The 17,790-nt window shown below is 34.5% G+C and overlaps 1 protein-coding gene across 1 annotated transcript in view; it reads right to left on the bottom strand.

Moving 5' to 3' along the window:
- Positions 1-17,790, bottom strand: part of LOC111142088 (transmembrane and tetratricopeptide repeat containing 3) — a 47,372-nt gene that overhangs the window by 15,863 nt on the left and 13,719 nt on the right. The window contains exons 6-9 of the mRNA XM_022495038.1: positions 15,438-15,690; positions 10,709-10,857; positions 8,786-8,906; positions 6,698-6,809 (exon numbers count right to left, since the gene is read on the bottom strand). Of these exons, the coding sequence (XP_022350746.1) occupies positions 6,698-6,809; positions 8,786-8,906; positions 10,709-10,857; positions 15,438-15,690 (635 nt within the window). The remainder of the gene's footprint in view (positions 1-6,697; positions 6,810-8,785; positions 8,907-10,708; positions 10,858-15,437; positions 15,691-17,790) is intronic.

A 17,790-nucleotide genomic window follows, 5' to 3' on the forward strand; every position in this document is an offset into this window, starting at 1 on the left:
GAAATGTTCCAATGTCAGAATTATTGAGATCCCTGAGGGGGTGGAGAAAGAGAGAGGACTAGAAAATACAGTTGAACAAATCCTGGCTAAGACTAGAAGATATATGTTGAACAAATCCTGGATGAGAATTTCCCTAATCTGGGGAATGGAATAAGTGTTCGTGTCCTAGAAGTAGAGAGGACACCCCCCAAGATCAACAGGGGCAGAAAGACATCCAGACATGTAATCGTGAAATTCACGAAACATAAACTCAGAGAAGATGTCTTAAGGGCAGCTAGGGGAAAAGATTCCTTATGTACAGACGGAAAAACATCGGAATAATGTCAGACCTATCTACAGAAAACTGGGAAGTCAGAAAGGGCTGGCAAGACATATTCCCGGCACTAAATGAAAAGAACATGCAACCAAGAATACTTTATCCAGCAAGGCTCACATTCAGAATGACTGGAGAGATTAAGAGCTTCTAAAACCAGCAAACACTAAAAGATTATGTGACCACCAAGCCGGCACTACAAGAAATATTAAGGGGACTCTATAAAAGAAGAAAGACCCCAAGAGTGATACAGAACAGAAATTTACAGGGATAATCTATAGAAACAAGGACTTCACAGGAAACATGATGACAATAAAAACTTATCTTTCAATAATCACTCTCAATCTGAATGGCCTAAATGCTCCCATAAAACGGCACAGGGTTGGGGACTGGAAAAAGAGACCGGACCCGCCCATATGCTGTCTATAAGAGACACATTTTGAACCTAAATATATAACCAGACTGAAAGTGAAGGGTTGGAGAACCATCTTTCTGAGCGCACATGGAACTTTCTCCAGAACAGACCACATACTGGGCCAAAATCAGGTCTTAACCAATACCAAAAGACTGAGATTATTCCCTTCATATTCTTAGACCACAATGCTTTGAAACTGCAACTCAACCACAAGAAAAAGTTTGGAAGCAATTCAAACACTTGGAAGCTAAAGACCATCCTGCCAAAAAATGTTCTGATCAACCAGGAAATTAAAAAGAACTTAAACAATTCATGGAAACCAATGAGAATGAAGACACATTGGTCCAAAACCTATGGGATATGGCAAAGGCGGTCCTAAGGGGGAAATACATTATCAATCTAAGCCTTACTAAAAAAAACCTGAAAAACCCCAAATACACCAGCTCTCTTTACACCTTAAAGAACTGGAAAATCAACAACAAATTAAGCCAACCCCATGCACAAGAAGGGAAATAATCAAGATTAGAGCAGAGATCAATGAGATAGAAACTAGAGATATGGTAGAAACATCAATGAACCTAGAAGCTGGTTCTTTGAAAGAATCAATAAGATCGATAAACCATTGGCCAAACTAACCCCCCAAAAAAAAACAGAGAGGACCCAAATTAATAAAATTATGAGTGAAAGTGGAGATATCATAACTAACACCAAGGAAATAGAAACAATTACAGAAATTATTATCAACAGCCAAATGCCAGTAAGTTAAACAACCTAGAAGAAATGGGTGCATTCCTGGAAACCTATAAACTTCCAAAACTGAATCAGGAAGAAATTGATAACCTGAATAGACCAATACCTTGTAATGAGATTGAAGCAGTGATCAAAAACTTCCCAAAAAAACAAGAGCCCAGGACCTGATAGATTCCCTGGGGAATTCTACCAAACAATCAAAAAAGAAATAATCCTTATTCTCCTGAAGCTGTTTAAAAAAAAAAAAAAAAAAAAAAAAGAAACAGAAGGAAAAATTCCAGACTCTTTCTATGAAGCCAGCATTACACCCTTATCCCCAAACCAGGCAAAGACCCCATCAGAAAGGAGACTTTCAGACTAATATCCCTGATGAATATGAGTGCCAAGATTCTGAAGAAGATCCTAGCTAATAGGATCCAACAGTACATGAGAAAGATTACCCACCATGACCAGGTGGGATTTATCCATGGGATGCAAGGGTGGTTTAACATTCACAAATCAATCGATGTGATAAAACAAATCAGTAAGAGAAGAGAGAAGAACCACGTGGTCCTCTCAATTGATACAGAAAAAGCATTTGACAAAATACAGCATCCTTTCCTGATTAAAACGCTTCAAAGTATAGGGATAGAGGGAACATGCCTCAACTTCATAAAATCCATCTATGAAAAACCCACAGCGAATATCATTCTCAATGGAGAAAAGCTGAGAGTCTTCCCACTGAGATCAGGAACATGACAAGGATGCCCACTCTTCCCACTGTTATTCAGCGTAGTACTAGAAGTCCTAGCAACAGCAATCAGACAACAAAAAGAAATAAAAGGTATTCAAAATGGCAAAGAAGTCAAACTCTCTCTCTTCGCAGATGACAGGATACTTTATATGGAAAACCCAAAAGACTCTACCCCCAAACTACTAGAACTCATACAGCAATTCAATAATGCGGCAGGATACAAAATTAATGCACAGAAATCCTTGCTTTCTCATACACTAACAATGAAACTGTAGAAAGGGCAATTAGAGAATCGATTCCATTTACAGCATCAAAAACTCTAAGATACGTTGGAATAAACCTAACCAAAGAAGTAAAGATCTGTACTTGAGGAACTACAGAACACTCATGAAAGAAACTGAAGAAGACACAGAAAGATTGAAAAGCATTCCATGCTCATGGAGTGGAAGAATAAACATTGTTAAAATGTCTATGCTGCCCAGAGCAATCTATACTTTCAATGCCATCCCGATTAAAATACCAGCGACATTTTTTGAAGTGCTAAAATAATCTGAATCAATGCCATCCTGATTAAAATACCAGCGACATTTTTTGAAGTGCTAAAACAATCTGAAAATTTGTATGGAACCAGAAAAGACCCCGAATTGCTAAGGAAATGTTAAAAAAGAAAAAGCTGGGGACATCACATTGCCTGGTTTCAAGCTTTACTGCAAAGCTGTGATCACTAAGACACCATGGTACTGGCACCAAAACAGACACACAGACCAGTGGAACATAGTAGAGAGCCCAGATATGGACCCTTAACTCAAATAATCTTTGACAAAGCAGGAAAAAATATCCAGTGGAAAAAAGACAGTCTCTTCAATAAACGGTGCTGGGAAAATTGGACAACTATGTATAGAAGACCATTCTCTTACACCACACACAAAGATAAACTCAAAATGGATGAAAGACCTCAACATGATGCAGGAATCCATCAAAATCCTAGGGGAGAACAGAGGCAGTAACCTCTTCGACGTTGGCCACAGCAACTTCTTTCAAGACATGTCTCCAAAGGCAAAGGAAACAAAAGTGAAAATGAACTTTTGGGACTTCATCAAGATCAAAAGCTTCTGCACAGCAAAGGAAACAGTCAACAAAACAAAGAGGTAACCCAAGGAATGGGAGAAGATATTTGCAAATGACACTACAGACAAAGGGCTGATATCCAAGATCTATAAAGAACTCCTCAAACGCAACACCCAAGAAACAGATAATCATGTCAAAGAATGGGCAAAAGACATGAACAGACACTTCTCCAATGAAGACATACAAATGGCTAACAGACACATGAAAAAATGTTCATCATCATTAGCCATCAGGGAAATTCAAATCAAAACCAATTGAGATACCACCTTCCACCAGTTAGAATGGCAAAGATTAACAAGGCAGGAAACAACAAGTGTTGGAGAGGATGTGAAGAAAGGGGAACCCTCTTAAACTGTTGGAGGGAATGCAAGTTGGTGCACACACTTTGGAAAAGAGTGTGGAGGTTCCTTAAGAAATTAAAAATAGAGCTTCCTTATGACCCTGCAATTGCACTACTGGGTATTTAACCCAGAGATGCAGATGTAACGAAAAGAAGGGCCATCTGTACCCCATTGTTTATAGCAACAATGTTCACAATAGCCAAACTGTGCAAAGAGCTGAGATACCCTTCAAAAGACGAATGGAGGGGCGCCTGGGTGGCTCAGTGGGTTAAGCCGCTGCCTTCGGTTCGGGTCATGATCTCAGGGTCCTGGGATCGAGTCCCGCATCTTTGCTCTTTGCTCAGCAGGGAGCCTGCTTCCCTCTCTCCCTCTCCACCTGCCTCTTTGTCTACTGTGATCTCTCTCTGTCAAATAAATAAATAAAATCTTAAAAAAAAAAAAAAGACGAATGGATAAAGAAAATGTGGTCCATAAACACAATGGAATATTACTCAGCCATACATATTACTCAGAAAGGATGAATACCCAACTTTTGTATCAACATGGATGGGACTGGAGAAGATTATGCTGAGTGAAATAAGTCAGGCAGAGAAGGTCAATTATTATATGGTTTCATTTACTTGTGGAACATAAGGAATAACATGGAGGACATCAGAAGGAAAGGAAAAGTGAATTGGGGAAATTGGAGGGGGAGATGAACCATGAGAGACTGTGGACTCCAAGAAACAAACTGAGGGTTTTAGAGGGCAGAGGGGTTGGGGGATGGGTGAGCCTGGAGGTTGGTATTAAGGAGGGCACATATTGCATGGAGAACTGGGTGTTGTACATAAACAATGAACCTTGAAACACTGCATCAAAAACTAATGAGGTATTTTACGGTGACTAATATAACACAATAAAAAAAAAAAGAGAGGGAAGAGAAGCCATGCGAGATGGGTTGTAAAAGATGGATAGGATATGATAGAAGGTAAATGGCAAGGGAGAAGGGAGGCATTCTAGGCTCAAGGAAGAATATAAACAAAGGCAAAGAGGTGAGGAAACCAAGGATATGTACTCAAGAAAAACTACATAAAGAGTTAGGCAAGATAAAATTGAAAAGCTAGACCATCTGTTTTATTTCTACAACTTTCTCTTCATCTTTCTCTAAATGAAATTTGGCTTTGCCTCGGGGACGTGGTTTTTTACATGCAGCTTGTCCAAGTAGTGATTGTGTTCTTTTTCTTACTCTTTGCAACACTGGGTCTGGAGGAAGAGTAGGTGTCTTTGATGATCTTTAACACTTCCAGACAACTCTTGCTCCTTCTTAAAATCACTTGTCTCTGAATTTCATGTCATTAAACTCTATTATAATTGACCATCCTTCTTTGTTGCAGTCACTATTCTCTGAGTCAAATCTCCTGGTTGCTTATGGTTCTCATAATTCTTAGTGACTTCAAAATCTACAAAGACAAATTTTCCAATACTTGGGCTTTGATATCCTTTCTTCCAAGATCTTCACCTCCATCTTCCTCTAACTCATTAGTGCAATGACCACAGTCATATCTAACAAAGAATGGGTATTGCTTGCCACTCCCCACTTCTCTGAGGATATTTACAAATGTGACCGGGGTGTTGGGGGTGTATATGTGTTGAGGGAAGTACCTTTCGGTCATCATTGTAAATGGAAAGTAATGATGGCATTTGGCAGATGAGGGCCATGTTGGTACATATCCTGAAATACAGTTTTGTACACTCAAAATACCAATAGTATTCCTCTTGAAAAATACTGATGCTGTAGCTAGATCATACTCAGACACCAACAATTCTTCACACCTATAAATCATTGATCCTATCACCCTGCCTCACTTCCCTTCTTAACTTAGATTCTTCATCAATTATAATCATTCTCTTATCTGTTGTTTAGTAATAACACATTTTAAAATGCCCTAATTTTATTTAACAGAATTCTCCACGCCTGTGCCATTTCAGCTGTAAAGTAACAAGTGAAAAGCATACAACTACATCAACTAGTATAATTTTAAATAAAGTATTCTATCCTCAAGCAGGATGTTAGAACTGCTTGGCAATTGCACATTTTCCTAGTCTACACACTTTCCTATGTCTTGTTTCTAAAAGTGTGATCCATGGGCTAAACATTACCTGGGAACTTATTAGAAGTGCAGAACTTCAGGCTCTATTCTAAACCTCTATCCATCAGAACATCCACTATAACATCTCCATGTGATTCAAGGGCACATTTCAGTTTGTGAAGCACTGTCCTAGACAGCTACTTCACACCCACTCCTATTCTTAGATCTCTAGAGCTTCAACCCTTCCTCACTCTGATGACTCTGCTTTCTATTTCAATGAGAAAATAGAAGCAAACAAAAGACAATTTCCAGCAACTTCCTCCAGATGATCTATTCGACTGCCTATATCCATATCTACGTACTTTGCTTTCCTTATCATACATTAACAATCTTATGACTGAATGAAGTCCTGTGCACCAAATTCTATTTATCTCTTCTCATTTAAGGACAACTGATCCATAATTTGTTCCCTCCTTTTTGAATTATTACTTTTCCCAGCCTCAGTGGATTAGCTGTACATATGCTTTATTTCTCCCACCTTAAAACTGAAAACAAAAACCCCTATCATCCCACTTACCTTCTCTTGACTCCATTCCCAGCAATACCACCATTTCCTATTGATACTCTTTAAGAGTTTTCAACACCAGCTGTCTCCAATTATTCTTCCCCCTCTCTCCTAAACACATTCCTATCAGGCTTTTGCATCTAACATTCCACCAAAATTGCTCATCAGTACCACCAACTCTTTTATAGTAAAGAAAAAAAATCCTAAATGTCTAAGTAGATCTAATATATAATCTAATTCAAAATAAGCCAGCATCAAACACTATAGTATTTATATCACCTGGAATGAAGACTGAAAATGAAACTCTACCTTATTATCCCCAAATATAATCAAGTTTTTAAAAAGAAGCTATTCAAATAGTTTTATTAATTAATAATGCTTACCTGGCTGAACATGGGTAGCCTGTAAGAAGTATTTCAAAGCTCGTTCAAAGTTCTTTTCATTTTCCAGAGCATGACCCACATTATTCCATAATTTGGCATTATTTTTATTTACCTTCAATACATAAGCATAGATAGAAATTAATTATAATTAATTAATTACAACTCCAATTAACACAGATATTTATTTGGTATACCATTAGGAATGGAGTGTTCCACAGAGGTATCCATGAATGGGTGAGGTGCTCAAAGACACCAACTTTCAGTTATAAGACAAATAAGTTCTGTGAATACAACGTACAGCATGGTTACTATAGTTAACAATACTGTAATGTATATTTGAAAGTTGCTAAGATAGTAGATCTTGGAAATTCTCATCAAAAGAAAAAAACTGTACCTATGTAAGGTGACAGAAGTTAACTTATTATAATTATTTTTTAATATATACAGATATTATGTTGTACATCTTAAACTAATACAACGTTATATGTCAATTAACCTCAATAAAACTTGAAAAAATAATTCAGATTTTTCTCTTAGAAAAGAAAAATTTGTATGTATACCTCCAATTAACAAAGATATTTGTTTAGTATATTGTTAGGAATGGAGTGTTCCAAGGAGGTGTCCCTGGAGATGAGACAGGAGCCAAATGAAGTTTTTCCCCAAATTTACTCTCCCTCCTTTTAACATAAACTAAAACCACAGCAGTCTGATTTCATCTATTTGATGTATTAGAATTTTGCTAAAATTTTTATTTGATCAAAGTATCACAGGGTGTTTGGCTGGCTTAGTCAGTAGAGTATGCAACCTGATCTTGGTGTCATGAGTTCAAGCCCCACACTGGGCACAGAACTTAACTAAAAAAAAGAAAAAAAAAACCGCATTATGTTGTTTGAAAACTTCAGCTCTACTATCTGTATTCTTTTGGGAGAGGAGGTATTTGAACATGAGAATATATTTAACATTGCACTGATTACTCATTTTTAGGCCTGTTATAAAGTTATTTATGTAGTCCATTATGGTAATGGGAAACCTGGGATTAAAGTTCTAAATTAATCTGTGCTTTATGAATTCACAGATGGGCATGATGTTCCTGTAGGGAGAGGATGGTATCCGGCCGAGGAACTAGCGTCAGTGAGTGGGGCTGTGGTTCTTAGATTGTTGTAGGAATAACGATAAGCAAAACTCTTGAAAATTATAGGTCTCCACTGGTATTCCAGGAGTGTAGCTTGAGAAGAATAGTAATGAGGTCTCTTTCGTTAACAGACTTCTGAGCTAGAGGAGGGAGTGCAGTTACTGAGTGAGACAAAAGGATAGTCACATGACCTTAAGTTGATGCCAAATCAAGAAGTCACACAGACTACTGGAATGAGGCAATATTCCAGAAAAGCCAAGCAATGGGGAGTACAGAAATGGCCAAAGGAAGTTAAGAATTTATAGTTTCAAAGAGAAGCACCTGACAAAAACCCATTGATTATAACTTACAGAAACCAATATTTTATGATTTTTTAAAAAGACCTTATTCCTGGTATGTTGTCCATTCTATAGAAATGCTTTATCACTACTTTTTGCTAGTTCCTATCTTTCCTACAGTATTGTAACCTTAGTTATTTTCCACATAGTCAGGTGCTATTTTTAGTTACGTATTTTACTTCCATCAATCTAGGATGCCATTAATTCTAAGACTCACCATTAATAAAACAAAAAAGCCACTAATTAATTGTAAGATGCCTCACACTGTAAGATTTATTCTAATTTTAAAGACATTAAAAGGTTAAAAAAAAAGTTCACCTTCAGAACTATGAACTATATATAGTATTCTTATTTAAACATTTTATTATCATTTGAACTTCTAACAATCGTATAGCATTTAGGGAATTATTCATATATGCCACAGACATACCAACTAAATATGATTCAAAGCACTGGTTAGGGTATATATTATATAAAGAACAAATTATTTTTACTGATCTTTTGGAGTAGTACTTAAAATTGACAGTAACATGTCTAATTAAATATAAAAACATCTTAGACATGACTATAAGAAATCATTAATGACATATTTTTCTGTCATTCTGGATAATACTTTACCTTCAAGGCTGACATAAACAATGTATATTCAGACTCCCAATCCCAATTTCTGTGGAGTGTTTTTAAGGCATGAGTGAATATCACCATAGACAAACAAATCCAGGATAACTTTTTTAATACACTGTTTAAGAGAAAAAAGCAAAACAAAGAAACCATTGTCTACATCACCAGAAGCATTTTATCTTTTAGAATAGAGGTAAGAAGTAATGTTAAATATCCCCAAATACCATCTTTGAGTTTATTCTAAGAAATGAGGATCATTCTAGTAATCATCTAACTTCGAAGGCAACACCAAAAAAATTAAATATGCATACTACCTTCTACTTCAGTCTTTAATTATATTAATATTTCAAAAACTCTGTTTACACATAATGGCAAAAAGCAGACACACTGGTTTTTAACTGCGATTTTTCCTTTTGGGGGCCTTTACTTACAATTTGAATATTCTTGTGTTTATCAAGGGCGAATCTTGTCACTGGCTATATTTTTTTTAAAAAATTGGCTTATACAGATTGCATCTATACCACAGATTATCATGACAGCCTTTGAATAACTTCGTATTTTAAAGCTAGAATTATTTATTACAAGTCATAGTAAAACTAACTCTTTATGAAATAGATACAAATTACTTAAACAGCTTTAGGCTAATTATATGGGGCTTAATTCCTCATCTATAAAAAGGTTATACTTCAATTATCCCTGTAGTCTCATTTGGTACTAATGTTTTCTGAGTCTATGTTTCTGTCTTAATAACATAGTTCAACTTCTTTCATTTTGAGAGATCCACTTAGTCAGGATAAGACTGCATGGATCAGAAAGAACATGGATCATGGAGAGACACAGAGAGAGAGAGAGAGAGAGAGAGAACGAACAAACATGGACGTTGGAAGTAGTCAGATATAAATCTGAAGCAAAATCCTACTGTTTACCAGCTATGTGATCTTGAGGTAACCTGATTCAAGTAATCTGTATGAGCTTTAATTTTCAAATGTGCATAAGAGTTAAGGAATGTTAGATTAAATGAGAAAACAAATCTAAAGGGTCTATCATGGCTCTTGGCACATGGTAAGCATTCAAAAACTGGTATTGATTAAAACTGGATATATGGGTAGAAGTTAAGAGAAAAGGCCTGCTAGATATTAGTGCAAATTGTAGACATGGATGAGATCACCCAGGGAGAATATGCAGTGTGAGAAAAATGGCTGAGTAAAATTCTGGCAAATAAATATTTAAAGAGCAAATACAGCAAGAAGACTCTGAGAAGGGACTGAGCAGCAATGGAAGAGAATTAGGAGAGAGACTTTCTACAGACACCAGGGAAATAAATTTTAAATACAAGCACTGACTGGATTTAGCTACTCGGAGGCAATGAGGTAGAGACAAGACAGAATGCTGAGGGTTGAAGGATGACTGGAAAGTGAGAAAGCAGTCATTTCTTGCATACAGTGGGACTATTCTGTTCCTTAATTGTTAGTTTAAGGCAACTAGGACATGATGGTTATGATGCAGATAGTGATGATATCAAGTAATAATAGACTGCTTACTATATGCATTTATATATAAATAAACTCATTATAACTCACTTAAGAAAGAAGACTATATCTTAGGTCATTGCACATCGAAGTGGCAATGGTTATTTATAACTCTAGTCTCAACAATATCCTTGTTTTTGCGTGGGTCTGACTCAAAGTTTGTTATGTCACAGGCTATACAATAAAATTATGTTAATAAGAACATAGGATGAGGTGGGTGCTGTGGAGCTTTCCTAACCTGAATTACAGAAAAATGAGGAGACTATCAAGATGAAAAATAAAAACATAGAAGTAGGATTTATATAAATGAACTAAACATTTTAAATACTTAAATGTATCACACTTAATTCTACAGTTAGTAAGCATTAAATGAACTAACATTTTAATTCACCTTTTATTTGATATTTTCTGCCATCCATGGGCTACCAAAATACAGAACCCCATGCTAGGAACATACAATACTCGCTCAGCAACAACAAATCCAACCGGGAAAAAAAGGTTTGATGCAGGAATAAATGGTAATGCCATCAAACAAAGGGCCTACAAAGAAAAATAAGGTATTTTAATAAGTTCAAAAAAAAATATGGCCATTCAAAAGTTAAAACCAAATATTTTATTTAATTTGAATAATGTATTGGTACCAGTTTTAATAGTCCTGTAAACAATACTAATTTAAACATGAAGAAGGCAACTTAGGGACAGTAACAACAAACATCAGGATGTATGTCACCAAGGTAAGATCAAGGTGAGATTATAATTAGGGCTCATCCAATGAAATAAATATTTTTTGAAAATATATCTAAAATAAGACATTAATAATTTTTATACACCCAACTTATGTATGTATGGTAAAAATACATTGACAGAGATGTTAACAGGTTTTACAAAACTGTAATGGGTGACAAAAAAGCCATTCATGCAAGTTTTTATATTTTTATTATTGTAAGTATTCATATTATATTGGAAATTGAAAAATGATATAAGGTATCCTTTAGGCAAGACAGTAGACTACTACGTCTGTACCCCAGCATTCCTTTGCATAATACTCTGATGAGTCATGTATATTTAAGAGGCTTAGTATAAGTATAAAACTGCCCCCTTTAAACAGTAGTCTTTTATTCTATAAAAATTTCTAAAATTCTAACACTACACATTGAAATACATCATAAAAATGCTTAGATTTTGTTATTTTGAAAATGAGATAGCATATGGTTCCCAGACAATGAATCCATTAAAAAAGTAGTATTCTAACAACTAGCACACAAATAACCTATGAAAGGAACCAAGTTGGTTGTTATTAGAACATCTGTTCCTATGGACATCTGCATCCGTATTTTGTTACCCTGATTTGTTTCATAGTACCTAATTGAATAACTGCAAGTTGTTCCTTCAGCTTCAGAAGTTTGAGAGTCTTTTAACAGTTTGAAAGATTGTTTCCTCTTTATTATACTTTATTAGTAAAATACAGATGAAAAAATGTATACACATTGAAAAAAAATGTGTTTTCACCATGTATGATAAATTAAAAACTTGTAATGAGGAAATAATGAATCTAAAGAAAAGCACTACTGAACTACTAAGTATCATACTAATACATATATCTGAAATTTTAATGTTTTCTTTTTGATCAAAAAGGTAAAACATTAAGAATACATAATTAACTTTCCATTTCCTAAGAGTGCTTGATAAAAACAACCAGCTAGCTGTGAAAGAGAGATACTCCCACATATACAGTCCTTTCCATTTTTTTTTTTTTTTTTTTTAAGATTTATTTATTTCAGAGGGAGAGAGTTAGGGGAGGGCAGAGGGAAAGAATCTTCAAGCAGACTTCCCACAGACAGAGAGCCTCACTTGGGGCTTGATCTCATGACCCGTGAGATTATGACCTGAGCCAAAACTAAGAGTCAGATGCTTAACTGAATGAGTCACCCAGGCACCCTGTAGTCCTTTTCTAAAAACAAACAGGCAAACATATTTTTTATTAATTCATGGCTGCTCTAAACCTATTTTATTTGAAATAATTAAAAGTGTTAAATTCATTCAAAGATGTATCATGGACTGATGCATATGCTACATACACAAAAAGCAACCTCACAAAAAATCTACTGGTTCTTGGATAAAGGAATGTCTCTAATGATTAACTTATTTAAAAGTTCTAATACACTCTCTATCAATATATGCCAACCTAGCTAACTATGGCTACCATAATTTCATTCTTCAGTGATATAAAACTCTTTAAAAGGAAAGGTGGTAGTGCAAAGAGTCTGGAACAAATCTGTTTTGTTTCTTACTTCCTAGGTAATATAAAGTAAACTAATCAATCATCTTCCCAATTTGTGTTTCTCTACAAATTGGGGTTAATAACTATCGACATTATATTGTCAGGATACACAGGACATTTTAGTAAGTGCTTAACACGGCATCTGATACTTCATAGGTACTCCTTTGATCTACTTATCCCTTTAAAAGATCTTCACAAAACATCACTATATAATATAGCATGTTTAGGACTATCTTAAAGAAGTTATACCTAAGATCACAATTGTTCCTTTTTACATACATAAGATAAAATTTATATAAATCTCTGCTTATTTCACTGGTACTACCCTCCCTGTTTTTATTCAGCTTATATTATAGAAATCATTATTTTATATGCCAAAACTTTATATTCATCCACCCTTCCTTACTTTTCCTTTCTTTCAGCAGAACCTCAGCTTTGGATGTATTCTACCATGCAGCTGCTTTGTCTGTATTTACCTGAACAGCAAAGCTCTACTAGAGACAGTCCCAAAGCAAAATATATTAGTATCATCATAAATTAATGATTATCAACTTCAGATTGATCCTTAAAACTCCTCAGAATTTCTAGGTGTCTTTGATAGGCTCACTCCCTCTCTCCTTTATTTTGAATTTTGATTACTTTTCTTAGGCTTCTGATTCATGTCACTTCAGCGGGTGACCATACTTCCAAAATTAGAGAAAACTAAAGCCATAAAACAAGAATTCTTTCAATTCTGTGCTACTAAACCTACCAACATCCACACTGATATAATTTCCATCCTTTCTGCGACATAAGAAGTGTGTGTTTCCATCTTTCTCAGGCCAAACCTGAGCTCTACATTGCCCCTGCTCCTCACAAATCTCACAATTAACCATTCTTTCATCTACTTGACCACTTTCTAATCAACTGTATCGTTCCTATCCATATTCAAATATGCTCTTGTTTCTTCAACCTTAAACGTTCTCCTTTGACCACACATCTTTAAATTACCTTACCCATTCATTATGTCCCTTAGGTATAAAACAAGGTCCCACATTCTCAGGCAAACACTTTACAGCAAAGGTAATAAGTAGCTGGTTTTAACCCCACTTAACCAATCAACATTTCAAATCAACATTGCAAGTCAACCTCTTAGTGATTTCCCTTCCTTCTAGAAGTCAGCAAACTGAGTTCTCCAATGAAAGTGATTCTTCTACCTCTGAAGGTTCACTAATTCTAGATCTTCATGCTTCCTCCAAGCTCTACACGAGATCAGCAGTCTGTTATGCTTTACGCTGGCATTTCTTCTCTTAGCTGATAATAAATTCAAGCTTGTCTCCTCCTTCGAAATATTCAAAGTTAAGTTAACCCTACAGGTTATCTATACTACCATTCTTCATATCCACATCTACTAATTCAATCTCTCAACAGAAATAAATTTCATTAAGTAACTAATATTCCTAAAATAGGTCAAATATGACTGATCTCACTTTTCTGCCTCAGAGCATCTGTTAGTGATAACCATTCCATCTTTCTTGAAATACTCACCTTTCTGTCCATTTGGTCTATCTCCTATTTAGGTTCATTCTCCTCTACACAGTTATCTTTTACTGTATATAAACTCCTATACCTTCTATAGAAGTTTATTCAAGACCTAGTTGTAGGTTTCTTCTCTTACCACTCTATCTAGCTAGCCCCTTCAACTATTTTCTGAGGGAGAATTAAGACCAAATACTCTAAGACATTCATTATGTGTATGAATTATCTTCCATTCTATGTATTTGGAATGGTAATAGCTGACTACCATCTTTGAGAAAAGTCACAAAACCCCAGTTGAGAAACGCTGCTCTCTATATAACCTCTCCTTAGCCCTTCTTATTCACATCCTGGTTTCAATTACTATCTCTATGCCATCTATCAAATTTTTATGTGGAGCTTAGGACTCTCCTCCGAAACTCTAGGCATCAAGTGCTATTCAAAATCACTACTAGGATCAAACTCAAGAGATTGAAAACTAATAGTAAATATGACCTTTACTGTATTTTTTCAGTCTTCTCTATATCTCAGAGATCAGCTTCAAATTTTTCCAAAATGCCAGTTCCCTGGTAATTGGGGCCTTGTATTTCTTTTTATCATATCCCTAGTGCCTAAAAGGCTGCCTGGTACATAGGCTACAAGAAAACCTTTTTACTGAACGAATAAATGAACCTAGTGGCTATAGTCAGATATGATGTATTTGTTTAGTATTAAAAACACTTTCTGGCATATAGCAAATGCTCAAGAAAATGTTAAAGATTATTACTGTCTTCAGTAATTTAAAGAAAGACAACAAAACCACTAAAAGAAGTGACAGCAGAGTAAGAAAATTACAAAGAAATACACCTCAGAAAAAAAAAAAAGACTGTGTAAATAATCAGAGTTCTCTGAACATAGTAAAAAATAACTTGGGGTATAATGAAAACCCTGCTAATGAGAACTAAAGAACTAAATATTTCTAGCTGTCTATCTTGCATGACACTCTTCTCTGTGTCAAGAAAACAATGATCTATTTCCTCAAAATATACAACCTACTCGGGTAAAGAAATAGAAGAAAATGATGCCAATGGCATGCTTCACGGTTTCAGAATTCCTATCAAATCAAGAAAATTCATAACCAGTTTTTACTTTACATGCTGAATGTCAAATTATGCCTGCATATGGAATTCTGATATATAATTTTAGGATAGCCCAAAAAAAACTAATAATCAAGCTGATGTTGAACAAGAAAGATGCTGTTTCTAAGAAGAAGCTCTGACAAATTAAAGGCAGTCTTCAAATCAACTGAATGTTTTACATCTGAAAAATTAAGGGAATTTCTTACCATTAAAACAGTCTTGGAGGAATCACCAGGGTATCTAAGACTGAATATTCCCAAAGCCCCCAAAAAGCAAAAGAAAGTAAATGTGGCAAGATTTCGAATATCTAGAAATGACTCTATAAGTGGTATTGTTCCCATGGTCCAATCACAGCAGAGTTCTGAAGGATTTAATAGAAGCCAAGCATTCAAAGGAAGGAGATAGTTAAAAGTTAGCTGCCTTGTAGGAGTTGGGCTTACAGCAGCTGGGTTATCAAACCTGTATAACGAATGAAAAAAAAAAGTTATTTAGACTAAAACACTTTGTAAACACAAAATATATAATATTTAAATAAAACGCTGAACAATAAAAGCAGTATTTTACATGTAATTTCATTAAAAAGAAAAATATTTTTTACTCATTTGTCAGTCCTCACTAGAGTTCAAACTGTCTAATCTTTAAGAAACTTCTAGTTGAGACAAATTATGAAGAGCTGTTTAAAGGGGATCTAGATTATCTATTTATAGTTTATTATTAGAATAATTCAGACAAAATCACTAAAATATTATGATATTCTACAGAAGTATAACCTTCTGATTAAAAGTAAAAAGAAAAGTTTTAAAGAATTGATTGTTGTATGTGATGTATGAGTGTTTCTGAGAACACTAACCAATGTTTTTTTCTGCATGAGGTGTCTTCTTTCAGCACTAAACACTAATAAAAATTATGTTTCCTAGAAAGAATTACTGTTTTTCTTTTGCTGTGGACAGAAAAAAGTGCATCACCTATAAGCTTTTTCCTTTTGCTCTGACTTCTAGGAAGGCAAAAACCCAATTTCCAGCACATAATAGTAACTGTACAGGCCTATGTAACATTTTATCTGTGTCCTACTTTTTCTCCTAATACATACTAATATAAACATACCCGAATTTATATTTGTCCAGGCCATGACATATTACATGTACATGTACATTTCATTAAATTAGTCTGTTTCCTGCAAACTAAGTCAAATCACAGTCAAATCACTTTTTAAAGTATATTTCAAATAAACAGCTTCAGATTTTTATTTTTTTAGGCTATGTTCAAGATTTTATTGGCTATGTTAATATATAAAAAGACAATTTCTCATTTTAAAATGAATAAGTTAATGAAAAATCAACCCTAACATTTGACTTGGTCTTCTTAAAAATTCAAATGGTTGAAAAAAAGCAAATACTATTTGAACAAATAATATCTAAAAAACCTTCATATTTGAACATCTACATGTATGAAAAATAATAAATCTTGAGTCAGGACTTGAATTCTCAAATAACCAATAGAATGAATACGAAGCTTTTTTCCTATAATCCATTACTCAGAGTTCATTTTTATAACTCATGGTTTATTTAGAACAGCTAATTTAATAACTGTACTTTAGAGAAAGAACACATGTCAAAGCAAGTCAAGCAATATTATAGTCAATTCACAGGGTAATGTAATAGAAGAAAATGTATATACATACATTTTTAAAATGCCCCTATTTGGAAAATATATATTTAGATGTAACATATCCCATATAGCCATCCACACATACTTACACAAAACAAATACATTCATACCTATAAACTACATTTTCACACTATAGAACTGGAGATGAAAAACAATCTATGGAAATTCTCTAAAAGGAATAACAAAAACAGTAACACTGAAACTGAGGGTAAAGAAGGAAATGCAAATTATAGTATATATTTACTATTCAATCTATTTCCCATATTTTACTACTTAAATGAGTTGTTCAGTTTAGCATGGCTAGACTCAGAAGTAAAAATTCATGAAATTAGGAAGTATTCTTTAAAGAAAAAATGCACCGAAATTACTGAAAATAATTATACATAAAATGACACAAAGAAAATGTTTAAGGTAAGAGAATTATCTGAATAAAACTTTATTCTAGCCAGGGCCAGCAATGCACTATTCTGGATGACACATGAACAACATTTTGGACTTTCATTGTTTTTAAAAAAAAAAAAAAAAAAAAAAAAAGTTCTTGCATTCAATGATACTTTAATGTAAATGAACAAGGAACTAGTATGAATTTCATTTTAAGTTTTAGCTGAGTAAGGTGAAATGGAAAAATGCTAAATTTTAAAGCAGGAAAAAAAAAGGATATAGATTGTTAAATTCAGCATAACTTTTGCTTCTAGCTTTAAACAAGCAAAGAACCAGACAAGATATATAAAACTTGTCTTAACACACTAAGCATCAGGCAAAAAAGGACAATGATACCTGAGAGAAGAAAAACAAATAAGGGAAACCCTACCTGGAAAGTTCAATACCTAGACATAGTTTTTAGTCTGTGGAACAGTGAGGGGGAACCTAGTGGAGCCTAGTAGTATCCTT

This window comes from Enhydra lutris, unplaced genomic scaffold (assembly GCF_002288905.1).
Source record: "Enhydra lutris kenyoni isolate GAN:26980312 unplaced genomic scaffold, ASM228890v2 scaffoldscaffold7, whole genome shotgun sequence".
In the NCBI taxonomy this organism is placed as follows: Eukaryota; Metazoa; Chordata; class Mammalia; order Carnivora; family Mustelidae; genus Enhydra; species Enhydra lutris.